The sequence below is a fragment of the Pungitius pungitius genome, chromosome 1 (genome assembly GCF_949316345.1).
Source record: "Pungitius pungitius chromosome 1, fPunPun2.1, whole genome shotgun sequence".
NCBI classification, from domain to species: domain Eukaryota; kingdom Metazoa; phylum Chordata; class Actinopteri; order Perciformes; family Gasterosteidae; genus Pungitius; species Pungitius pungitius.
The window spans coordinates 6,887,407-6,913,445 of record NC_084900.1 but is presented as its reverse complement, the minus strand read 5'-3'; the positions used below and the strand labels follow the sequence as shown (position 1 = coordinate 6,913,445).

The 26,039-nt window shown below is 46.0% G+C and overlaps 1 protein-coding gene across 43 annotated transcripts in view; it reads right to left on the bottom strand.

The window, feature by feature from the left end:
* The window catches only part of LOC119223808 (receptor-type tyrosine-protein phosphatase delta-like), a 291,447-nt gene that overhangs the window by 70,110 nt on the left and 195,298 nt on the right, over positions 1-26,039 (bottom strand). For all 43 annotated transcript variants that reach the window (XM_037481241.2, XM_062560985.1, XM_062561004.1 and 40 more), the window contains one exon: positions 10,317-10,509. In XM_037481241.2, the coding sequence (XP_037337138.2) occupies positions 10,317-10,425 (109 nt within the window). In that variant the 5' untranslated portion in view covers positions 10,426-10,509. The remainder of the gene's footprint in view (positions 1-10,316; positions 10,510-26,039) is intronic.

The following is a 26,039-nucleotide window of genomic DNA, read 5'->3' as shown; positions in this document are numbered from 1 at the left end:
CAGAAGGGGGAATCCAGAGTAATTAGATTCCGTTTTGTGGTCATCTTGGTTTTTTTTTTTCTTCTTCCCCTCCCTCTATGGCTTTTCCTTTCCTCAGTCTTGCCTTCAGTCCTTACGGCCATCCCGGCACCATTCATCATGTTGCCATCTCGGCAGTGCCTTACCCCCTTCCTTGCTGGGAAGCCATTAGAGTATCTCTGCATCGTAGCGGCCAGATTGCATTCCCTTCTCCACTCACGACATTTATCATCTTTTGTCCGAACATTTTATCTGCCCCTGCCCCTGTATGAAGCATTATCTGCAATGCCCACTACGAGGAAAACGCCGGGAGGTGAGGCTGAAGGAAGTAAATAACCTAATTGAACCTAGCAAACAGGAGCAGAGGAGGGGGGGGGGAGGCACAAACGGACCATGTGAGAATGCCAGGGGAGGAACACTCGCAGATGGCAGTGAGGAAGTCGACGCAGCGATGTGGCACGCTGCCTGTACCACCTTCTCATCTCAGTATTTATAGTTCTCCTGGTGGTGATGCTGTTTGTCCAAAGATGTTCTCTTTTTGTGACCGGGACCCAAGCAGTATGACAGCACGTCCTTTCCCTGACATGTGCGCTAATTGCACATCAAGAAATGATGAGTGTAAGAAAAGCAATGTGCCTCTAAGACAGCGAAATATCTCCTGTGGTAAGGCCCAAATCATTGATTAATGGGTCCTCCTAGACAATCTATTCTTCTTTCTCACTTCTAACTCTTAGCCAAAAGTTGAGCCAACCCTGATTGGTCTCATTAGGGACACATAATTATCATAATAATTATCAGCACACTGCTGCAAACAGTATCGAGTCAATACTACGAAATGTCAGGAGGGCATAAGTGGGCAATTATTAATCCATATCAAGCGGGGATGGACAATTTCATTATCACCCAATCGATCATTCCAGATCGTGGACAGATGTAGAGCAGTGAGCGGGTGCATAGATCTGCCCTCGGAGAAGCCCTATGCATGCGTGCAACCAGGGCCCACAGCTCCTCTCAGTACCCTACACAGGCTCTACTGTTTACAATGTCTACAATTTAAATTTTGCCCCAATAGTTTTTCTCTGAGACCAGAAGCGTCCTCGCAATTTGACTTTATTACAGTGACAGAAGGGCGCTGCACGATGCAGGAGGGATGCACTAATGGGGACTAGGAAGCGTGAAAAAAGGCGCGGATAATAGTCAGCTGTGATGTTCTATCCCTGCATACCCCATGCAATCCAAATAATTACTCTCATTGTACCTGAAACAATCTCTGGCCCATATTGTCAGTCAAGCTTTTGTGCGAGGGATAAAACCAAATGAAACCCCAGAGTGAAGCGTGGCGAAGCGAGAGGGGCCGCCTTCCACGAGATCTTGAGATAAGAATGCCCTCTCATAGATCTGTTTTGCTTATTTGTTCGCTATTACTGTGACTCCCATCTTCATCCCTGAATCGCTTTAGTTATTATGCAACCAATTGATTACTACTAAGTTGGATGGACCTGGGTTATTTTCTCCTGGCTGAAGGTCTGTTGCGATGGAATACGATTTTGACACAAGATTGCATTTTCAGCTCCCGTTTTTTCAGCCAGCACACATAAAGCTGTATTGTTATTTTATTTTTTGCTATAACGCTTGGGCATCCATTTGCTATCATAATAATACCGAAATTCACAGTGCTTCCCATTGTGCATGCAACGGAAAAATATGCATATAGCCTTTTGGTGTCGACTCCCAGCTTTGATAGAAGTTGGTTAAAGTCAAATTTAAAAATGTAATGACTAATACTTTCGAGACAGAAAAATGACTTCTTTCTTTGTGTGTCACAAGACACTTGAAGTAAGATTAAAATGGTGATATTGTATCCCAAAATGCAATATCTTTAATCTGTATACCTTTGACTTTCATTATTACATTTCTGATCTTTCAAAGAACGTTTGGGATGATTTCATTAGACGTTAGGAACCTTATCATATCTGTAGGATTAAAGTTGTATGCTCCACGATTTGGTTTTGGAAATTATCTTTAAGCCTTGTGAAAGAAGAATGAAGAGTTCTGACTAAGTAGTGAAGAAACATAAAAGAAATCTCTTAACTCGCATATTATTTTTCTTTCCCTGATTCTATTGCCTCATCTGGTTTAAATGCCTTTGAAACTCAATCCCTCCATTATTTCAGTTAATCTCCATCTAAGATCTGTCTTTTCTATCTACTCCTCGTCGCTGTGCCCCATGTTCTTTGTGTTTCCATGTCTGTGGACGTTCTCCACTCTGATGGTCAGTCTGACCCATTTCTCCCCACCTACATTTTATTTGTGGATCATTTATTTCATTTTAAGGTGTTTTTTGTGCATACACCACATTACTAAGGGCAGTCATCACAGATTATGGTTGTTCTTGGAACAGGTCAAAGTGGGTTTTGTAGACCATCTGATCAGCGGTGTTCTTTGGCAGTAATGGAGAATGAAAGCATATTATTACAGATAAGCCATATTGTCCATCTCTTGGTTCTATTAGGTGTCCATTATTTGTGAGGACACAGTGCTATTTCTGTCCATGCTGTGCAGACGTTGACTGTGCATGGATGCTGGCATATGCATGCCAGGCTGTGCACACAACTAACGTGGATGCACAATAATCTTCATTTTATTCTTTGTGTATTTCAAGGCAAATACCTGGCCCTGAGATTAGAAAGCAATGTGCTTACAACCTGCTGGTCATCGAGTCATGTTCAGGCCTTCCGGGAAGAATTTTGCGAGCTGCTGACTGACTCCTGAGCATTCCTGTTCTCCTCCCATTGGAGTTGCACATTTGTGCCAAAGACACAAATAAGGTTGTCCCTGTGGGACTTGATGGTGAAACTACAGGTTACCCTTTCCATGGACAACCGTCCTTGAGTAATCACAACAGGGGAAAAGCTCAGGGAATTCATTTGTGCCATGTAATGAGAGGCAGAAGCTCATGCGGTGTGACATTTCTTACCTAAGCAGTGGCAAGAACAAGACTCAGCAAGTGAAGGAGAGTCTGTTCAAGGCTGATGAGTATTTATTTTTTCCTCTCTACGAGGGGCACAAGTGTGAGAGTGGGACAATCATTGTTTGGAAGGTATACTTAAAGAAACCCATGTTGGCATGAATCCTGACATCAACAGCCTTCTCCCCTCTTCCCCCGCGTCCTGCTCTCGTGTGCTGTCACACTGAGGCAGGGATAAAGTGGGAAGATGAGGATTAATTACCGTTTACAGATCCAGCTTAAGATGGACTTAAAGTTCATGTTTCATAATATATGTCAGCTATATGTGTTTGGTATATGTGATTCTTCAGGAAGGAAAACCAGATGATACCTTTCAAAGCAAATGACCACTCTGTATTCCATTGTCCCTCTCGGTTTTTACGCCTCAACATTGAACACTTGATATATCCATTATCATGACTCAAGTGATGGATGGGATTGTGGTAATTAATCAGTTAATGAGAAAATGATGAATGACGTAAAGGATGGCACCAAGGGAGTTTTAAAGCGGAAGAGAAACAGACTGTTCACGGATGCTATGATGGATGCTGTATAAGCGCCTCATAAATGTCTAGGGACCCTTTGGTAAGTGTGTGTGTGTGTGTATTGGAGAATGCATTTTGTGTGACCTGCGCCGTGATGGGATGAGCACTTAGCGTGCATGCCATTAGAAACAAGGGCTTGGCTCAGTTTCAACTGGAAGAGCCTATGGCGTGAGAGCATTTTTACCCCTTAATTGAGGCTTTTACTCTTTTTGCCATAACGAATAAACCACACTAAGGCTGTGTGTCACAATAAATCTGAGCGGCTGACACGAGTCACTCGGCGGCACAGAGAAAGCCAAAGAGGGAGCAAGTGTAAGTCGGGAAGTATGTGAATAAGTGTTCAAGACAGTGAGCTAATGAGTGAGTGAGAAAGCAAGCAAGCAAACAAGTGGAGGGGAGCAGAGGTACGGGAGAAAAAGTTACGGATATAGTTTGTGAGAGTATCGGATGAGAAAGACGACTCTTCAAAGACGGACTTTGAGCACTCACTCCATCGCTCCACCGAATATAAATTAACTGTGACAAGAGGAGCTCAGGGCTTACAGATTCCCTATCGGCGTCAAGCATTAGAGAGTGCTGTAGGTAAGAAGGTGGGAATATAAGCTTTCTTGCTGCAACTGAGAGATCGCCTCAAGCCAGTCCGTGGAGATGAATGGTTTGGACCATTAAACCCACTGCAGAATCTCAACAAACCCCAGAGGCACACAAATGTGCTGCGCTGAGAGCGCTTCAACGTGACGCACTGGTAGGACCCCTGGAGTGAGACCAAAGCGCTAGCCTAGGGCCAGGTGTTACCCACACAACCTCACATGCACAGATAGAGAGGCACACATACACACATGCATAATCTCCGAGGTACAGAACTTTTATGGACTATAAAAATGCACAAAAAGACCATCCCCTCCCTCCAAACACATTGAGAAAAAGAGACAAATTCAGGGATATACAGATGGCTCTATCCTGTAGCATAATGGGCTTCAAGACTAGCCAGGTGTGACGTCAGAACCATCTCCACCAGTTACAGACTGTTTCAATCAACCAAACTGTCATCCGTCAGTCTCCGGTCTACATTTTGGAATGAATCCCCTGCCTTTAGAATAAAGGATGTGGAGATGATGTATACTCTGAGCAGGTCTTTATTGTTCAGACTTTATTACACTGCGGTAAAACATGATCTGTGCAGGAAACGCTGATGTATTTCAGACTGGTCCAGTAATCCCATCACTGCAGCTACAGCATCCATCTATTAATTGCACCGTCACTGGGGCAATGTCACAAAACACCGCATTGTTATACAGTTCACTGGCGCGGCGTACGAAGGGTGATCAGATTTAGTACATATTCCTGCAAGGCCTGCATAGTGCCAAGTGTAAGCCGAGCAGATGCAAAACAGCTGGCATTTTGCTGATCCCGGCTTCAAAGGCCTGCTACAAGGTACCCTTTGTGCGAGTGTGTGTGTGTGTGTGTGTGTTAGATAAAAACACACTGTTTGAGCATAGAGACCTAGTCTTGTAAATTTCGTTAACACGGTCCTCTATTGTGTTTTTTGGCCCCCTAATAGCTAGGGGATAAGGAGGTGCTGGTCCGATTGGAATCCATACCCTTCCACAGCATGATAGACGGCCATTTCATCTTGAGGTATTCAGATATATGGATTTCGAGAAAAGGGGATTCTGGGAGTTTGTTGATTGATTTGCAATTTGGATTATGGTGCTTTAGTTATGTCAATATTCCCACTCTGAACCACGAATGGTACAGCATGGTTTAATTACCCCACCATTTTCAAGTCAATGTGTCTTGCTGACATAAGTGCACTTAGATATAGCGTGGTTGGCAACCTGGCCTTTAATCACCTGCATCTGGGCCTGTACAACATCTTCGTTTTGTATGTGATTATCTACTTTTCTTAAGAGTGGGAGGGTCAGGAGTGTGGTGAAAATTGCTTGGCTTTTGTGAGATTCTTTGGTCTGAGTGCGAGGAAAACTGACTGAAATCCATAGATGAGGCTAATGGCCTTAAATAATACACATGGGTGTTGTTGCCAGAAAGATCTGCTTTCATGGAGGTAATAACAGCCCCGATACAACCTTTAAACATAATTGCACAGCACATTGTTGCCACAGACTTGGTACAGGCATTTTTTTAAGGCCATGAAAACAATAATGCCATCTTACTAATTTAGTTCTACCTGCGAGCAAGATGCATCTCACCTGTATCTGATAAGATTGTTTTATCTCAGAGTCCCAGTCTTCTCTCGAGGTTTAAATCCAAACCGCTGCATGGCAATTTGTTTTCACAACTTTTAATTGTTCTCAGATTTTGATGTCCTGTACTGAGCCTGTTCTGAAATGAATGCGATGAGGCAACAATGTGATTTCCACTTGAGCGGTCTCCGGCAGAAAGGTGACGAGGTGCTGGACGGGGGGGGCTGGTGTGTAACATGAATTCAAAGTTGGATCAAAACCACCATGGGTTCAGTTCGGCTCTTGCATTAATCTCATTTTATGTGTATAGGCAAACATTTAAGATGCGTGTGTTTATTTGCAGGTCTGAGTGAGACCAGGGTGTGTGTGTGTGTGTGTGTGTGGTGGATGTAGGTTGAGAGTACATACTGTATGTGTGTGTGTGCGTGCTTAAACGTGTCTGCGTGTGTATGGTTTTTACGTCGGTGCAGTGTGGGTAGGAGAGTAAAAAGGAATGAAATGAACTTAATTCAAATCAAATTATTATACAGGCAAATTAAGCAGAGGGATTTTATTTGAGCTGTTGTAAAAAATGCTAATTTCAGTACAGCCCGGAAGCTCATATGCAAATACAACACTATTTTACAATAATTCATATTAGTCCAGGCATGCATAAATCATAGATATTACAGCCTGATGTCATCTGGGGAATAGAGTATAATTAGCTTTCGGACTTGCTACAAGGTGATCCTGTTTGAGGGTTTGTGCATGTGTTTCTGTCCACATGCATGTCATTGGGGCTGCTCCCTTTCTATCCAAGTGCCTTTTGTGTGTGCTTGTGTGGGCGTGTGTGCTCAGTTGATCCCGTCTATCCCAACATGCACCTCCCTGACATACAGAGGCGCAGACGCTACCACGACATTTCACCCACAAAACACTGAAACGGACTTGTTTCAGAGATAACATATGGAAAACTGAAGCATGATGATTTAGTTCAAGTGGAACAAGATAGAGGAAAACGTCTCTTATGATTATTTAACACACATTAAAAGATATAATCGTGTTTTGTATGTGACTAAGTTTGCCCCCATCCTGCCGTATCTGGCTTTTCTCACACCGCAGTGGCTCAACAGAAGTGCCGCATCAGTAGACAATTTGCAGTTTTTTCCTCCCATGTGGTCCACCTTTGATTGCGCGCTCGAAAGGATCCTCGCGTGCATGTGATGTCGCTCGCGCGTGCGCTTCGGGTGTGCGCAGTGCTTTGAGTGCTAACGTCTTAATGTTTGCTGAGGCTGTCGATACTCATTTGACGCGTTAAAGAGAAGCATGCTGGCTTACTTAGGCTCACCTTGGCATCCACTAGCGAGCAGGAAAATCAATTAAAACACTGTTATGCCCAGGGTTTGACACGGTCACACACAGCATGGGGAGGGAGTGCAAGCCCCTTCCACTAGATATATCTAATCGTCAATATATTATGAAACCATATTTTGATGTGACTGAGGAAGACGACAAAATGCTGAAGTAGCTACATCTTGATCCCCAAAAGGAGGCATTCTATCTACATTGAGACATTAACATTTTAACGCTAGGCTCTTTTCCTTTCTCATTTTAGTGTCCAACCCATGAAACACTATCCAGTTATGTAGTACGGCCTGCCTCGTCCGCGCTCAGGTGGACGTGTTCAATGCTCCCAGCTCTCTTCTCGCCCTCAGATGCTTCCCTTTTTTGCATTGCTGTTGAGCCAAAGACACGAAGGGGAATTGTTTGTCCGTCGCTCGCGATCCGTCCCTTTGGCTCACCGGGGACAATTATGCCCTTCATTCAAGCTTTTGCCAAGCCCAATTTGCCACACAAATTAATTGGTTCACATTTGAAGAGCGAGCGGGGGACACGGTGAAGGAGAAAAACGAGAGGCAGAGAGAAGGCAGAAGACAACAAATACAAAATGGCTGGGTGAAAACTGACCGACATCCAAGCATAGCTACACAACCCGCTATCGCTATGAATCATTTTCCATATCCGTCATGCTTAAACCGGACTCATTTGCTCACAAAGCGCTTGCTTGTCCTGCTCTCCGTCCTGTCTCATATCCTCCACCTTGTCCACAGCCGGAGGCCAGCTCAAACCCAAATGAATCCAGAGCGCCGACAGAGGGCCGCTTTCCCTTTAAACGCGGCCCGACGTTTGGTTCTCTGGTTCTCCGTCTGGAGCAGACCGAACGTGGAGTGGAGGTCTCTTTGTTCTCGGCGCGCACCACAGATAGAGGGAGGGAGGGGAGGGACGGGGGGGGGGGGGAGAGAGCCCCAGTGTGCATCTGGGCCGGCTGTGCGTATGCAGCGGCACACCGGAGAGGAAATTAAAGAGCTGCTCAGTCGCTGGAAGGGGCTGTTGCACTGCTTCCAAACGGCAAGGGGAGAAGGTAGGGGGGAAGACAAAGACGCAGGCAGGGGGGGGAGAAAAAGAAAAAAAGAAAATTGGCCAGAGAGCGATTTAAGAGAAAAAAAAAAACAATGGAGTCGAGAAGGGGAGGACGCGTGCATGGGGGGGATCGAGCTGTGCAGCAACGGAGAGGAGCAAAAAAAATAAATCCCGCGGCTAACGTGTGCTGCCTGAAGTGGTTCCTGGCTGGAGGCAACAAACACTTGCTCTCTTACCTCGGTTACAGACGGGACACGCAGCTCAACCTCCGTGACCTCCCACACAGCCCCCTCAGTCACCAACACACCGCCGCTGTGGCTGCCTCGCGATACGTTTGTTTTGGCTTCCCGAAACGATGACTCGGCACAGCTGTCTAAGTAAGAGTATGAGGTAGCAGCAGCTGCTCAGAGCCAGACAGCTAAAGGAGGGGGGGGGGGTCGCGTCATAATTTGTGAGCTGCTGACTACACTCGCACAGGTCTCTATTACACGGGTGGTCAAATGTGACTGTGGAATGTCTGGACACGTGAGAGGGAAAGTTTTGTCAAGGCAGATGTCTGAGGGGAAGGGTTTTGCAGGAGTGTTTTTCTTTATTCGGGGGGGGGGGGGGGTTTCGTCATCAAAGTTGTTTAGTAAAATCACACTCGAGCGTGAAAGATGGGAGTTTCTGAAAAGATTACTACTAAAGAGTCCCCTCAATGGTAACGTTTATCGACTGTTAATGCCGTTTTGGCAAGGCCCCGTAATTAAATCGTGTCAATAAATCCTCGGGCTGCACATAAAACGGGGGATAAACGGCGACTACATTTCTCCGCTTCCCGCTCCCCCGCTGTGAGACATATGTGGCGGGAGACAGAGCAGAAAAATAAAACGCATTTGAACAGATTGCAGAGAACATTTCTCAAGCACATGGTTGTGAATCTCTCCCATCAATTTCGCTTTGCTCTTCTTTTTTGTATATGACCTTGGGTGAGTGATGCCTTCAGTCAGAGATATTTAGCTGAACTGGGGGGGGGGGGGGGGATTTTCAGTCAGTGCAAAGGAAGCAATAAAACTTTTATTCATCCCTCTGTGACTCCAGCAGCTAATGATTCATGGATCTTAGTGTAAAAAAAAAAGGGGAGGGAGAGGATGGGGTGGGTGCAGGACCAGAGCTCAATGAGGTTTGAAAACTGTTGTCACACATCAATGGGCAGCAGTCTGATGTCAAGTAACTCATTTCCAATGACTTTTTGGCTGAGGCCTCAGAATTTCTGGTTCACATGATGGTCTCTGCGAGGGAAAAATGTCGTGGCAAAAAAGGCGCTAGAACACATTGTGATTGTCTGATGAGACAGAGATGGATCATTGTCTCTGTGTGTGTGTGTGTGTGTGTGTGTATGGTGTGGAAGCTAAGGCTACTACTTGTCGATTCCCATGCTAGTTCACACCTGTAACTAGTGCTAGTTCACACCTGTAACTTGGGTTTCTACAGGATCCTGTTTACATGCTTAATCGTTTACAACGTCAGACAACTTCCAACATTAGCTGGTAGCAGCCGGTGGGCAGCATAGTCTCTCTCTGCTGAGTGAAACTGAAGCTGATGTTATTTGCTTGTGTTTTTGAAGCAAATAATCAATAAGTTGTAATATGTGTGTGAAAAAAACAAAAACATTATGCAAATGGTAAATAAAGCATGTATGATTTTTTTTTTTTTTACACTGGTATTGGACTGGAGATCAAGGGTCGTAGAATCATCATGGAATGGAATGATGTCATCGTCACATCCTCAGTGAAAACTCTGAATGGCTTATTGAATCCTTGTGTCCTGTCTGAAAGTGATTAAGACGGGACACAACACTGAGCAAACTGGCTCGTGTTATTACACAGTGTGTGAGTCGGTGGTCAACAATGCACCTTAAATGTGCACGAGGATGTTCTACTGCTCGTGGTGACATCTCCCCCAGTGTCTCATCACAGCCCAGATTGATGTGTGTCTGTTTCATTAAGTATTTATGGCAGTTGCATGTTTGTACATGGAGCACTGATGTTTCTGATGACGTTCAGTGCAAAAAAAAAAAAAAAACAGATCCCACCATTCCGTCCCCCAACCCAGCAGGACACAACAACTTGGGGCCCAGATGAAAGCCGACGGTCCACTTACTTTGAGCGTCGGCGAGGTGGAGAAACAGACCCAGGACAAGCGGCAGCAGCGGCACCAGCAGCAGCGTGGGTCTGGCTCTGTGCATGGTGGGACAGCTTGGCACCAGCATGCTTTTGGCAGCCTCGGTGGCGCTGGCTCACAGAGCCCTGTGAGTCAGTCTGGTCTGATTTCTCAGATGCAGGGTATTCACAGCCTATGCAAAGGCAAGGAGGGATGGGGAGAGGGAGGGAGGGGGAAAAAAAAGGAGGGAAGAAGAGAGAGAGAGTGAATGAAACAAAGCTGTTTGGCTCAACGGGTTTTATCTATCCCTGCACATTTCTGACATACCCCCACACAGCCTCAGCTGGAGCTGACAGAGGATAGGAAGAGGCTGATGTGCTCACGGGGTATGTTCTGACAGTTTTCTAAATGGAATAGTCACTTCACACAATGTGTGTGCACGTGTGCGCGAGAGCGGTAGAGAGCGCAAGAGAGAGGAGGAGAAACCACACATATGAAACGGTGGGCTAATGCGATTTTGCCTTCACGGCTTTGGTCGCAAGCGGCAATTAAATATGCGGTATATTAAGAGGACTTTTTAAGTCCTCTTAAGATACCGCTGATATCTGTTTCAAATAAAAGGCGCCTCTGTTGCATGTCCGGAACTACCAGATATATTCACAAATGCTGAAAGCTTTTTTTCGTACTCCTTAAATTGAGAGTCTAGTCAATTTAATCACTTGGGAACTTTCTTGGGTACTACTGAAGAACAATACAAGATGCTTAGTTAAAGGACACTGTTTCCCCTACTACTATAGTGGGGAAGAGAAGGGGTGGGGGGCTCAACATAATGTACACGGTTCAATAGCTCCAAATGCCCATCCAAAGTGATGGCAGTTGCTTGGCTTTAGGAACACACACAAACACAGAGCACTTCATCCAGTGCAGCTCGAACAAATAAAATCTACCAGACTGAGTGGCTAAGTGTTGCCTTTTTATGGCTCAGCTTTTTATCCAAGGGCCACTACATTGGCTGTAAAAATCAATGTGATACAGTGGGCCAGTATTTGCTGCAAACCGCCTCTATCCCTGTCATCCATTCCCTTAAGCCAGAGCTTGATCCTTCGTGATGGATGCTCAGCGGTAGTCTTGGGCTCGTAATGCGTGATGCTTCCCTGCTAATCCAAGTGTCTGAGCTCTGATGACATACTGTACCGCTGGTTAGCGCACCAGTTAGTCGGCCTGCAATGTGCTGCAGTACGTTGTCTTTTAAGGTGTGGCCACTGGGAGAGGTGCAGACACTTTGTGGCCCATGAGATCCACAATGTTTGGAAGTTTGGGGAATCTGCGGCTTCAGCGATTCAAATGCTTCCGCAGGAAATCGTGTGTTATTGGGACTGTTTATCTGCAGATTTGACCGCCACCCACTAAAAGCAAAAGAAAAAAAAGAAAAAGAAGACCCCCTAAGCCCAATCACTAGGCGCAATGATGACAAAGTACCTCATTTCCCTGTTACCAATCATCCTCTTTCTCGCCACTAGCTCTCCCTCTTTCATTTCTGTGGGCTGTAAATGGCAGAAAAGACGGGAAGATAGCGCACCTGTCACACTCGATTTGTGTTGGGGGGGAGATAGACATGACTACCTGTCTCCAAGCGCCGCAGGGCTAGCGGCAAGCGCGAGAGAGCGGGGGACGTGTGGCGAAGGGAATCAATTTGAGGCAATCTCATCCCCCGCTTGCGCCGCCGCCGCCGCGCACACGCTCACGATCCCAAATGCGTATACATACACCTGAGCGCGCTAGACAGCATTTGCACGTCAGTAGCGTTTGTGGCGACTTTGACTTTAATTTGACTTAACTGGAATGGAAAAACCCGAGCAGGGCGCGAGGTGACAGAGCTGCGGCGTGATCATGAGTAGTGCAGGTACAGCCGGCCCGGCTCCCCCCCGGTTATTGTTTCACGCATCTGCCGCTCCAGATCTAAGTAATAGCCTTTGAGTTAATTCATTTGTACATTTTCACAACGACAAGACATTAGGCTGCGCGCAAGAAAGCACAACTCGGCAGCACTACCTTTCCTGGATGCGGGGCACACAGCAACAGAGGCAATCACAAGCATCTACTGTTTATGTCGGGTAACAACCAGTGAGGCTTTGGCATGTGAGTAAATAAAAGGAGTAGCTAATGGCTAAAAACCACCCAATGAAAACCTGGATTTAGACCAAAAAATGGAAGCAATTGTATTTGGTGTTGACTCAAGGCGTGTGTTGTTACAAGGGAATTGCATCTGGCTATGGATTTAGCTGCAGCTCTTTTGTGAGCAAAGCTTGTGCTAATGCACGTTTGATCACGTGTACGAGCATGTACAGTAGTAGAGGGCTTAACATCCTTTGCCCATTTCATCCTCAACATGGCCTTTTTAGCGTTGAGCTCTGCACCTCCACTTGAATACATTCGGTAGCATTGATGCTTTCCATTGAACATTTCTCACAATAGAAGAAGAAGAAAAAAACACAATCTTTTCTTTCTTCCTGAGCCCCTGGTGGTATTATTGTGTTCCCATTCAGTGGAGCTCCATTCAAAGGATTTTGCTGCTGATAGCAATCGTGCATTATTAAACAAAGCCTGACAACATGCACAATGTTAATTAGAAAAAGAAAGGGGGGGGGAGAAAGGGGCTGTTGAGCTGTCTACTCTTTCTCCTTCGCCATGATCCTTATCAGAAATGTGAAAGAGAATGAGGGTGGGATGTTTAGGCTCTATGTAATGGCTGGTCTCTATTCTCATTTCAGCGGGTGTTGTTTGTATTTGGCTGTTTTCAGATGAGTTAAAAAAAGGACTCTGTCATGTGCTGCAGTAAACTTGTCAGAGGAAGGCTTACACGTTCAACATGGGTTTGAGCACAGCAGTTATGCCACGTCGTGCTCATCCTTCGTGCGAGTTGACTAATTTAACGTTGGCCAGCTCCAGGGGATTTCTAAACGGGGTGTTTTTAATTTCAGGCTCATGCACCAACTGAATTAAACTTCAAGGAAGTACAGTGGATTCACCAATATGTTATCCTAACAGAACAAAGCAGCCACAAAAAATGCCACCAAATCTATTAAGGCCAATCCCTCTGTAATTAGCCCAACACATGCAAGGACAAAGCTCAGCAAAACTACACGGGATGTGATCCATACTGCAATGGCTTACAAAGAATTGCCCGGTATCATGCCCAGCCAGGCGGAGCAAATGAGAATTAGTGTGTTTTTATGAGGCAGGACTTTCTATTTCCCTCTGGATGAGCGGCGTTTCGAGAATGCAGTGGTTACCCCCCCACTTTCCACCTGCAACGCTACACAGCAAGTACTGGAATGATCTCGGGGGGGGTTCTCTGTTTTACTTTGGCCGGATGCTGTCAGAGACGGACCCTGCTTCAGAAAGTGGGGGTGATGTTAAGTATCAGCAAGGTGGAGAGCAGTAGCCGGAGCACGGCTCCTTCAGCTGCCAACATTTTTGATTTAAGAACTCTTCGAAACCACCCGCATTCAAGGAATTAGCCATGGTTTGCTATTAAAGGGTTGTTTAAAATATCCACCTTTCACTTTTTTGCCAATACTCTTTTAGTATTGCATTCCTACATTATTATTGATTTCAATGCATTGAAACATTATAACAAATAGCACTGGCATTTTAATAGTATTCTTGTTTTATTGTTCATTCAAACAGGCTGCCTGATCTTCCCGGTGCTCATGTTTAGTCCAGGAATGACAAATGACAAAACCAATTTAAAAGGATCAACTATGAAGATTCTGGGTAACGCACAAGCACATCGCCCTCCTCGATGTCAATGGCCTGTCTTCTGTTTCTCCCCTCTTTGAGAAGTGGGAGAGCATCAGTGGCGATGAGATTAAGGCTTCAAGGTCAAAGGGCATGTTAAAGGGCACGGGTTGCTGCGCACCAGGACTTCCACTCGCTCTGCAGAAACGGTGAGACCCGGCTTCCTGTGACAGGCACCCACTCACGGGGCCCCAAGGGTTTCTAAAAACATCATATGACCAGATTTATAAAAATAAGCTCATCAAAGGCTCTCTCATACATCTACACCCACCCACCACCTCTGCCGATCCCCACTTCCTCATCACGAGAGGTTAAGTTGGGCGTAAGTCACGATATGTTTCACATGGTAGCTGTGTCCCTCTTTTATCTTTTTTTTTTGTTAAAGTCTGTTGATCTGCATGAAGCCCATTCCTTAGCTGTAGTTTCTTTCTCAACGCCTCTTCCTTTTTCTTCGATTAAACAATTTCCTTTTTCATCAGCCGCTACTTGTGAGTTAAGGCCGAGTGACAAGGCCGTTTCTCACACATCGCTCCCGATCAGCCGGCATGTGTAATAACATCCCTCAAGCTAAGCTAAGCTATGCCCTCAAGAGCAGCCTCAACATGAAAGACCCTGACAAGCACACAGCGGGAGTTTATTTGCTCTACTTGCTTATTTACTTTTTCGCCATCCCTCCCCACATCCTCCATTTGGGGGGGTGCTGCCTCGTACTGTATTTGAGAAAGTGGGGGTTTACAGTTCTGCCTGTGAGAGCCGGACTCATTTTTGTTGCGTAGAAAAAATGCCGCCAACGGTGTAACCGCCATTTGGTCGTATCTTGTTTTCTTATGAATGAATCGGCCAACATCAGACGCGCAGCAGGAAGCTAATTGCATCAGATGACATTTGTCTGTGTAATAATTGGCTTAAAAGCACCTGCTGCGGCTGTGGGACAACGGAGCGATCACAATCCCATCGCGGTTGTGTGTCGGTTGCGAAATTGCTCCTGGTGGATTTCAAAGCCGTCCTGTGAAAATGACCTGAACTCTAAAATTTCCCCCCCCTCCAGTAATGGAGTAAAATAGCAGTCATCCACCTGTTAGTTTATGTGATAGTTTCCCATTTCATGTGAATGCATACCATTGAAAATATAGGCTGCACGTCTGCATCAAATATGAACTGCTGTAAAACAAAACAGCTTGTATTGAGAACATAGTTCAAGGAGAGGACGTTTCAAATTGAAAACCGTTACTTTGTTTGGGTGCAGAGAGCATTTTGTGTCCTCTTGAGAATTCAGACCACCCGAACTGACCTTGAGCAAAAAAAATAAAAAATCACGATGTAGCTTCAGCTCACAAATCTCCTCCTCCTCCTCCTCCTCCTCCTCCCACTCGTTTTCAAAAGCCTCTCCTTGACTTTTCTCTCCACCTGATCTACCTCGCCTCTTGTTCTCTCTCTCCCCATCTTTCTCTCTCTCGTCCCTTTCCTATCACCACGTTTCCCAGCAGCTGTTGGGTTCAGATGGATGGTCCCAACAGTACAAGACCCTGACCTGCAGTCTAGTGACTGATTATCCCAGGGCCCCCGTTGTGCTGCTCCTCGGAAGAATACCAGCACACAGTGCAGTCACAAACAAACACACACGGCGTTACATGGCTATCGAGTTAGCTTTAAGGACACTGACGGAGAGGGGGGACGGGGGGGGGGATCGAAGCGCCGTATTTCATCTTTGTCACGTCCTTTGACCTTGATGACACAGGAAAAGCGTGCTGCCCGTTGAACTCTAATAGTCGCCGCGACTACCTTTTGCATTGTGTGGTGGATTCGAACGAGCAGCCAGTACAACCAGTGCGTGTGAGCTGTGTAAACTATTCAAATGGCGGCGTGACTGTCGGGCGGCCTTCTGTTGTGCTGCGTTTGCTGGTCACAGTGTGGGCGCCTACTATAGTACCGCCTGTGCCACTTGGGTGGTGCTTGACCTTGCGCATCAGCATTCGGCACCGGGAAAAAAAAACACGTTATCATGCAAACAGGCTAAATCATGAAAAGAGCGACGAGTGTGGCAGGATGGGGGAGGGGAGTTATAAGGGGGGGGAAAAGGCAGACGCAGCAGCAGGCAACCTGGAATGGCTTGGATTGAATTTATGCCGCATGAACAGGGGAGGGCTAAATCATGTTACATATTATGAACCAGAAAAAAGAAAGGGGAGTTAGGGGAGGGCAGAGCAGACGGGTGGAAATATAATGGATATGGGGCGCAACGAGGCAGAGAGGTGGCGAGGATAGGAGGGGGGAGGGTGGGGGAGGAAGGAAAGAGGCAAGAGGGGAGCCGGGTGGAGAGCAAGAGAGGTGGAGGAAGAGGGAGGGAAGCAAGAGAATGTGCCTCGCTGCCAGCTTTTCTCACGCTTCGCCTGTGCTTGTACGCATAACGGGGGCAACGTGAGAGAGATGGAGGAGGAGGAGGAGGAGAGGAGCAGCAGAAGAATACGGGGAGGAAAAGCAGGGGCTGCTGAGGAGGAGATAAACGTGGTAAGACCACTCTGATAGTCTAAAGGTGCTGCTTTTCCTGGAGGGAGGGAACTGGAAAGGTGACAGCAGGTGAAGAAATGGGAGGATAAGACACACATTGCATGCAAACTCTCCTCACCCAAATAACAACAAATTGGAGCTCAGGTAGAGTTGAATAGATGCATCCCTGAAACATGCAACTCCAACACACACTCGCCCACACGCGGAAACCCGGGCATTCATGTGCAGTAAATCGACAAATACAAGGAAAGAGCAGGCACGCATTCCCTTTGCACCACATGCTCCTGGCACTTTGACACCTACCCGCAACACAGCAACGGTGTGTGGGAAGGCGAATAATGTCACTTCCGCGAGGCCGAGGTAATAAAAGCAAGGGACGGGGGGGGGGGGGGGGGGGGGGGTGAGGTGTCCCCACCCTGAGCTCACGTCGATTCGTGGAGAGTACAAAAAAAGGCTTTCCACTGCCATGAAACAGACGTCTGTTGAAAATAACCAAATAATACAGGACTGGCCATTGTGTTGCGCGCTAATACATATGGCATAAGTCAACAACAATATGCCTCCTTATCTTTTTGGAACAATTGAACACAAAGGTGCATTGTGCGGGGCTGACATTTTAGAGGCTTTTGTCCACATGCCAAGCCGTTTGGTATGTAAATGGAGCACTTAGGCGTACATGAAGGACGTAAGGAGGTGCCTGGGGCATACACGCTACACTCATAGGGCAGCAAAATAATTAGAATGCCAAGTGTCTTTTATTATCTAAATGCTAATTTGCCTTGATATACCCTGAGCAAAAATGTAACGCCACATTATGCTTGCTGTACTGCACGGAAGCAAAAGCGGGTGCATTTCCCTCCAATTAGCCTAGCATGCTGTACGCTATCGGGATGTGGATGATTTAAGTGCACTTGTCATGTGACCCTCGGTTGCAAAGGCGGCTTATCTTTAGGTTTCTAACCTAGTTAATAGGGAAAAATGTTGCCTTGTTAATTTGAATTCTCTATTGTTTTTCTACCAATTAAATGCATTAAGGCGCCGTCTGGCTAGTTGTTGGTCATACTGCTGTTCATGAGGACGCTAACAGCTATTTCTTATATTTCAATGTACAGTACCAGTCGGAAGTCTGGACTCATTCAATTCAATGAGAAGGTGTATCAAACCTTTTGACTGGTACTGTATTTTGCGCTCTATTGTTTTTTTGCATGACTCCGATTCGATAAGAAAGCCTGAGTCAACAAGCGAAAGAACGACCCAGCAGCTTATGAAAGGCTTTTTGAATGAAAATACATCTGTGTCATCAGGGAGGGCAATAGGACCACACATATTATCACAGGTGTTTTTGCTGAATAGACAGGTTTATTTTGTTGTTGCTGATCTCCGATCTCTGTTCTGATAAGACTGTCAAAGCACATGGCGGCGGGGGGGGGCGGGGGGGGGAGACGGGATTGAACAGCATCTCAGAAAGCTGCCCAAATATTCCAGTGGTACAAGTATCTTCACTGGGGTTTACAGAGCTCTTTGATGTGGCCGCTGTTGATTAATAGGTTTTTAAAAAAAAAAAGCTGAACTTTCTGAAGTTCTTGGAAGCCCTTGAAAGGTCTTGTAGCCGGGCTCAGCTATTGTTCTCACCAAAGGCTGTGCACGCTGCTTGTGCAACTAATTCGAGGAGAAGCAATGGTTCACCCCGAGGCAAAAGCAACAATTCCCCCTTTTGTCGTTACACTAAGACAAATGCTCGCCATTGCTGCGTTAGCAACCAAACATGAACAGTTCCCCAGTCAGTGATGGTATATTGTAAGACTGAAACAAGACGTTTTACTCTGCTGCTGAAAGCGAATGAATAGGTCCTTTTCTGCAAGCCCCAGCTTGCAGATTGAAATTCAAATCAAATGCCACCTTCAAACAAATGTCAGTACAGGAAATCAAAACCTTTAGTCAATGCCTGGCATCAAGCTGAATAAACAGTTTGACATTTGGAAGATATTTTCTCTCCATTTGAACTTGTTTCATGTAAAATTAAATTGGGAATAGTCGCAAAAAAGCCTTTAAACCCACATTGCAAAAATAGTCTTGGTTGCCCTCGCTCTCCATCTAGCATCCTCTTTGTGCAAGCTCTCCGACCCAATAGAATCCACCCCTGAACATTTAAAAACATGATTAAGACACTGTCAAGCCTGACATTGCCATCTCCTGTGCTGTCAGTGGCCCTCACTGGGAGTCGCTGTTGACTGACTGCCTGGATGTGCCTTATCATTAACAGGGCCGCCTGTTCCACCACTGAAGGGCTTTGATGACAGAAACCAAGGCCCCTGTGCCTGCTCCTCCCACTTTGCCTGCCCAAGTGTCATCTAAATGAGATAGGGCCCAGGAGCTAAGGGATTAGGCACTGCATAATTACCTATTTAAAGGCCCTAATTGAGCATTTCATTAAAAGACTGGCACTGAGATATTGCCAAGGAGCACACTACAGGGATAGAGATGTATTTGCCGGTGCATGCATATGTGCAAGTGTGTTTGTGTGTGTGCATGAGGATAGAGGGGGTTAGGTGGTTTTGCATATGCCTGCGTGTGCACTAGATTGTAACCTTGTCGTTTTGTTGACATTGCACTTAGATAGTTTGGCTCGTGATTGTTTAAGTGAATCCAACAGAAATTCACATTTAGAAATGGATGGATGGATGGGAGTGAACCAAGGGACTTTCCACAGAAGCCCCTCGGTCTCAAGTGCCACATCTAAAGTAGTGTTGTCAGTCAGAAGATGATATGCAAGACTGGTATGTATCTGTATTACCTTTCTTAAAGAAGCAGCAATAATGCAACCATTGTGAAGTTATCCACTAAAATTGAATTCCTGATGTATTGAAAAATTGAATGGGGTATTCACTTCAGAAGGATCTTTTGTTTTTGTTTTTTTAATAGCTATTGTGACAAAAGTACCACTAGTTTAGTACAGATAGAATGCTATTCAATTCACTTCCTTATATTTTACCATTTTGGGTGACCACACATTCCTTTAAACTCCACAACATAACTATCTAACTTCAGTTTCATTGACTTATTTTAGTCCCATAATGGTTACTAGACCTAGATTTAAACTTGGTGTGAGAAGCACTGGCCAATGACCGGGGCCCAAATTTAAAAACTCCAATCAGACTTGTGTCATGACAATTTCAAAGTGGCAATTACTAGAACAGAAGCCCAGATTGTTTTCTGATGACTGTGTTGACTGCATTACCATGACCCAGCAGGCTGTGCCTCTATTTTGCCCCCTCATCAGTATATGTGAGATCACTGGGGACATTCTCAAGTCACGGGCAGTTGGCTTGCACGTGATTGACTCGTTTGCTAAATGACTAGAATGTGATGTGGCAAACGCTAGCTGGGGGATGTTGAGGTCTTTGGGGCAGACACCAGCTGCTAACTGCAACAGATAAACTGTCCCTCCCTCTGGGGATTCATACAACCACTGTGGCGGGGGGAATAGTTGTGAAGGCTGGCCAAATATGCTGAGGGCTGAAATGACACTGAAACATCATGAGTCAGTCAGCGCTGTCCTAGCACCAGACCTATTACTTGTCTTTGACATGATGGAGGTTGAAAGGGTTCCTGCACTAGCGAGTGAACTAAGATGGATTGGTACACGTCAAGTGAGAAGTTTTTCCCTGAGCTACCAATGACAATTCAGAAGGTACTGTTTCCATGTGGATTCATTTGGCAAAAGCATCAGTCAAATATACTATTCTATATCTCGTTGTAAAGTGACTATCCAAGCCACTTCCTTAACATTGGCCACCTTTGTGAAGTGAAGATTGTGGTACAAGGAGACCTACTTGCCACCATGCGATAAGACAAGATATTGGAGCGAATTTAACAACATAAGTGGCTGTTAACACATCTTGAGCCTTGACTTGTAATAGTTGTGTCGAGATTATATTCTCTTGTGTTCACGGAGCTGCTGCTGTTGTGATGTGGCGCAGGAAAGGTTGGTAAGATGGTAGTAAACCTTATCCAAATCATTCACCTGAAAAATCCTGGTCCGACACCCCGCTCTCTCGCTGTTGCCTAACAATGAACTCGGATAATGAAGCGTGTGAAATAAGCTTTGGATCTGAAATACATTCACTCGCATAAATGGTGCAATGAAAAGGGTACAAAAGAAAGCAGCATGTATAATATCTGGGAGAAAACATCTTCGTGATAGAAAGGATACCTGTGTGTGTCCCCCCTTCCAGCACACATTAGGAGAGAGATTCCCGTGGATACAAAGAATGTATGAAGACCAAGACTGTACCTACTGAATGATCGTAATTAGCTCCCCACATAGACATTTAATGAATCACAGGGTGAATGTTTGTGTAAATGCTCTATACTAGCTATTTTGATAAAAATGCACATGACCACACTTCAAACATGTGAATGAGTGCAGAAAAGATTGTAAACACTCGTCTGCTGTCCTGTTTTAAGTTAATACTATATCCAGTTTCGATAGTTGGCTTTAAGCAAAATATTGAAAAGTAAGCCAAATTATTGGATACTTTTTATTTCTGTGTGGTCTTGTGCATGCCCAGAATGATCTTCTAAAGAAAGTTTGTCAATGGATCTGGCAGACTTGGCCGCAGTAGAATCAATCTGACTGGCGGCCGCCCAATGCGCGGCCTATCGGGCTCCATCGTGGCCTTGCACATTCCCCATCTCCACATCTCGGTCGGGGAGACATCCATCTTGATTTCTGCTGAGCGCCAAAAAGAGTAGCCAAAGAATGAGCGGGAGGGATGGAGCGCAGGACGGAAGAAAGGTGTTCGCCTGATAAGGCGGGTGGGAATCGCGGGAGAGGATCTCTGGGAGCGTGGCCCCAAGGGGAACTTCATCTTTATGTAATTACCACGGGGGGGGGGGGGGGGGGGGTAGATAGCGTGAGTGTGTGGCTATCATGGTACTCACGGGCCTTTACAAGCACACGCATTCTCATGCACCAACTTGAGCAGATTTGATTAACTTTCAAATATACTTTCAAATACACTTCCAGTGCGAACAGACACACACACACACACACACACACACACACACGTGGGGGCCCAGGGCTGAGTGCCATAACAGCCCAATGAAATATATTCAGATTAGAAAGGTGTCGCATTACTCTCCAGCCCGATGATAAATACGCGGTTAGCGCCATCATTAATCTTGTATCCCCACCTTCCGCCTTCAGACGCAGTGATGTAAGGGGAGGGGAGCCGGCGTACACTGGATGGAGCTCGCGGTGCAGCTGGTGCAGGCATGGAGCATTGTGCTTGTTCTACAAGACCTCACAAGTGCAAGAGGTCAAGGCACTCTGGGTACGTGGGCTTGCTTGGCGAAAGGTTGCTGGGTTAAATAGATGACTTGCTGATGCCCTATTCTGAGGTTATTGTTATGAAAAACATGCAAACCCCAACTCATTGGTTTTACTAAACTGCCATATGTTTTTCTCTTTTTTTAGCTACTCAAATGATCTCTTTGTCAACCCCTACACATTCACCTGCTGTTCTTTTTGCTCGAGCCTCCCTTTTCTTTCCGAGCACACCTCTTTCTGCTGCCACTCTTCTTTCTTTCATCCCAAGGGATTTCTGGCATATTGACCCGAATGGTATTTCATCGAAAGTGTCCATTGTCTGGCTTATAAGCAGCATGCATAAACCACCTCACCTCAGAGGGCTGAGAGGACAATGATCGGCGCCCACACAGGGAGACGGCAGCACACGCTGGGCACACGGGTGGATTTACTATCAGTGGCTTAAGCAGGATTTTTCTCCTGCCAACCCCGCCGTGTCCCTCTAGGGAGGCTTCAGGCCGACAGTTTAGACAGGGGCAGGTTGCCCTCAATACAAACACAGCCCTAGGGAGGGGGTCAAAGGTCAGGAGCTGAGGAAACTGTGTGAAAAATTGGCAGTGGTGCCAGTAGTGCTGTGGGAGTGGGGTCATCCTCTCCTTTCTCTTTGCTGGTGTGTTTGATGAAGTGCAGAGTTTTTGAAAGCACAGCCTGCGTCTGTTGCTGAAAGTCAGCCTTTGAGAGTCCCACGGATCCTCTATCCGGAGATTCACAGTCTTTTGGGAAAAGCAAGAGGAAGCACTTCACTGGTTTTGGGCCAAAGGGACCACAAAAAATGTGAAACCTCAATGTGAATCACCATTGAGTCACCAAAATCTGAAGTGGCAATACACACTTATCTATCTATCTATAGTATCATCTGCGCCTAGGTTGGTATATGGAGAAAAATAAACCTTTTGGCGTTTACTATCAATACTTGTCGTTGAGTCATTGTGCAATCAGTGAACTACCAACATGTTGGCAAAACAGTTTAATTTAAACAAAAACGTTTCTTCATCCTACTGTTCCAAGTGAAACAGATCCAACTTAATGGAGCACTGCAAAAAGTTATAGACATGATATTTACATGTCTTTGTCTTTTTAGGTGTCTTCAGGAGGAGAGAAAAGAGGATTTGAACTTCGGACAAACTTCTGTCCAGTCCGCAAAAAAAATTAGACAAAAACATTTTGTTCTCACATTGTTCCCTTCCTGTCTGCATTCAGTTATCACCAAGACAGCAACAAGATGAGTTTCCTTCTTGCCAAAAACTTTGGGCCCAACAACAGGCACCCACTGGGACTATTGTGTGAGAGGGCCCAATATAAACTCTTTTGTTTCATTGCAAGATGGCTGATTAGCTCTTAAGGGGCCTGTAAAGAATCCAGTGCTGTCGTTTGGGGCTTTGCTCAGGAGACGCTTGTTAAATTAGGGTGATGAAAACTATTCTACACATGCCTCGCATACACTGGCATATAAAAAGATTCTATAATCAAGCAAAAATCCCATACCAAATGTGTCACGCTCACGCGGTTACCACTTTTTTATTGATTCTCTGTGTCGCCCCCAATCACTCTGTGCTCTATAAAATGCTGGCAAGTGGATTGGGGCCAATATAATGGTGGCTCAATACAGAAATAAACTTGTTTTACTGCTGCAAACAAAATAATGTGACCTGGAAAGGTTGTATTTTTGCTGGGATAATGACTGTATTTTAGAGTCAGGTCTCAGTGTGAACTCTAATTACTTGGCTGGGGTCACTGAGCTACATTGGTCTCAAGCACTCAGTAATGGAGTTCATATTGTTTCCATGTTTTTGCAAGATAACATTGATGTGTTGCACAAATGCATTGCCCTGGATTTATCTAGCGTACAGGAGAACCTGTATGTTTGGACCTTTGTTGTTTTTTTATCAAGCTCCAACAATCTTAGTAGCTACTGGGTAACCCTCTTGTGACCGGATTGATCAAATCTTGTTGAAAGTTAATTCTTAACCAAACGTCCCAGCCTAACAAGGTTAAAGGATAAATGTTTTAAAGTAATTATGTCTTCTGGCTTTCACATTTTATGGGAAACACTTTTCCACACCAGAGCAAACTGCCGGTTTCCCAGTTAACTTAATCTCTGTGACGCACATTTCTCATAAATATGCAAATATAATACAGACATCTTTGGTACTTCAAGTGCAAAAGGGAATTCAGGCAAAGACATGCAGTAGAACTCTTCTCAAATCCCGAGTCAGGTCTTTTAAACATCTCATGTGCGGGCGAAAGTTTCTGGGTTTCCGCTGCAACGTGTTTTGCCAAAACACAGCATGCTCGGCTGTCACAGTAAATTTAATCATACAAAATGGGAGCACTCTGTGCTGCTCTTATCATCACTGCCTCTTCTTTTGAGTGGTTTGGTTTCCACAGTGGTCGGAATTGAAGCAGATATAGAGAGGAGGCACAACAAAGACTGAAACCCAACCCTGCAATCTTAATGAAAATAATATTGTAAAAAATGGCACTATGGAGGTCTAGTTGTATACATAGAAATATAACTTTACACCCTAGTCCTTTGTGTCCCTCCACACTGGCTCACCAGTAAAACAGTCCTCCATAGGACATGGGTTGTGAGATGGTAGGGAACACGGACCCGAGGCAGGATTAGTTTGGGGCGTTGAGGCATAGCGCGGCTGCTGGCATGGCCCTTATCCCGCTGTACGTTACCCCCGGTTCCCGGGGCGCCGTGTGCTGGGCATTCCTCAGCCAGCTGACAACGTGAACAGTTTGTTCGTTTCCACGCAACTGCTATCGCCCTCGAGGTGGACCATTTCAATCCGTTTTCTGTCAGCTGTCTCGTCTCGCCGCTGTGTATGTGTTAGCCCTCCAGCTGATCTACCTAATCTCTGACAGGGGAGGGGGCGGGGGGGGCGGGGGAGGGCAGAGCTTGTGGACTAACAGCTGGGAAATCTGTACCCCCCCCCCTCTCCCCCCTGCGCTGCCCTTGCTCCTCCTCCTGCCACCCACTCTTCCCCCCCCCCCCCCCCCCCCCCTCTGCCTCACCGGGTCGGCCTTCTCCCGGCTAATAAAAGAAGCGGCCCCTTGACTGGGAACAGCTGGGCTCCTGTGATCTGCCTCGGCGAGAGCGGCTTGCAGGGGCTTTTTCCTCGCAGCGGAACGGTAGAACTTACAAGAATAGCGCGACAATGAGGGCAACAAATCCAGTACACAGAGAGGATTGGGATACGTGCAGGGAAGGGAAAAGTGAGAGAGAGAGAGAGAAGACACACTGTAGCATAAGCTAGAGGAAGGAAGCTCAGTGGCTGTCTTGTTCCAGGCTTTTTGTGGCCTAACCAGCTAATCAATAGCACAGAGAAACACTATTTCAGATGGCTCGCTGAGCTCTCCGTATTGGATAAATACTGAGCGTGCCAACTCAGTGTTTTAGTTTCCCCCCCACCCCTTCAGCAGAGCGTCACAGCAGTATTTATTTTGATACATTTAGCTGATGCACAGGAAGTGATGTATCTTGTACAGCGGTGAGTGTGCACCTACGCGGGAACCGGAGGTGGACATTAGAGGGAATGCAGTGCGTGGGAGCAGCTGAAGTATGCCATTGATATTAGCAAGAGAAAGCTTGACTGTTTATATAGCAGGAGCTGCAGATGTTGGACAACCGTGGCGAATAAAAGAAGCAGGTTTAAACGTAGGGGATAATCACAACGGCGACTATAAAAAAGAAAACGCATGTATACCATAAAACACCAAACACAGAGAGCAGAGTGTTTTGCCAGAGGCAGCAAGGCCCTTCGAACCGCTTAGATGCGTTTTAGGGGAACCCAGGAGCTGTTGGGAACGAACGAGGTGCTCCCCTCGCCACTGTTGGCATTCCAAGTTTGACAGAGACGTGAGAGTGGCACCGTTACTCTCTAAATAGCTGCTGCCTATGACCCATCACGCCTGACCTGCGCTCTCTTATCAACACTGCTGTTCCATAGATATCTCTTCTAATTTTGTGTGTGTGCGTGTGGACGGAAAGTTTGTGAGTATGAAAGACGGCTCCAGATGCTCCCAGCTGGCTGTTG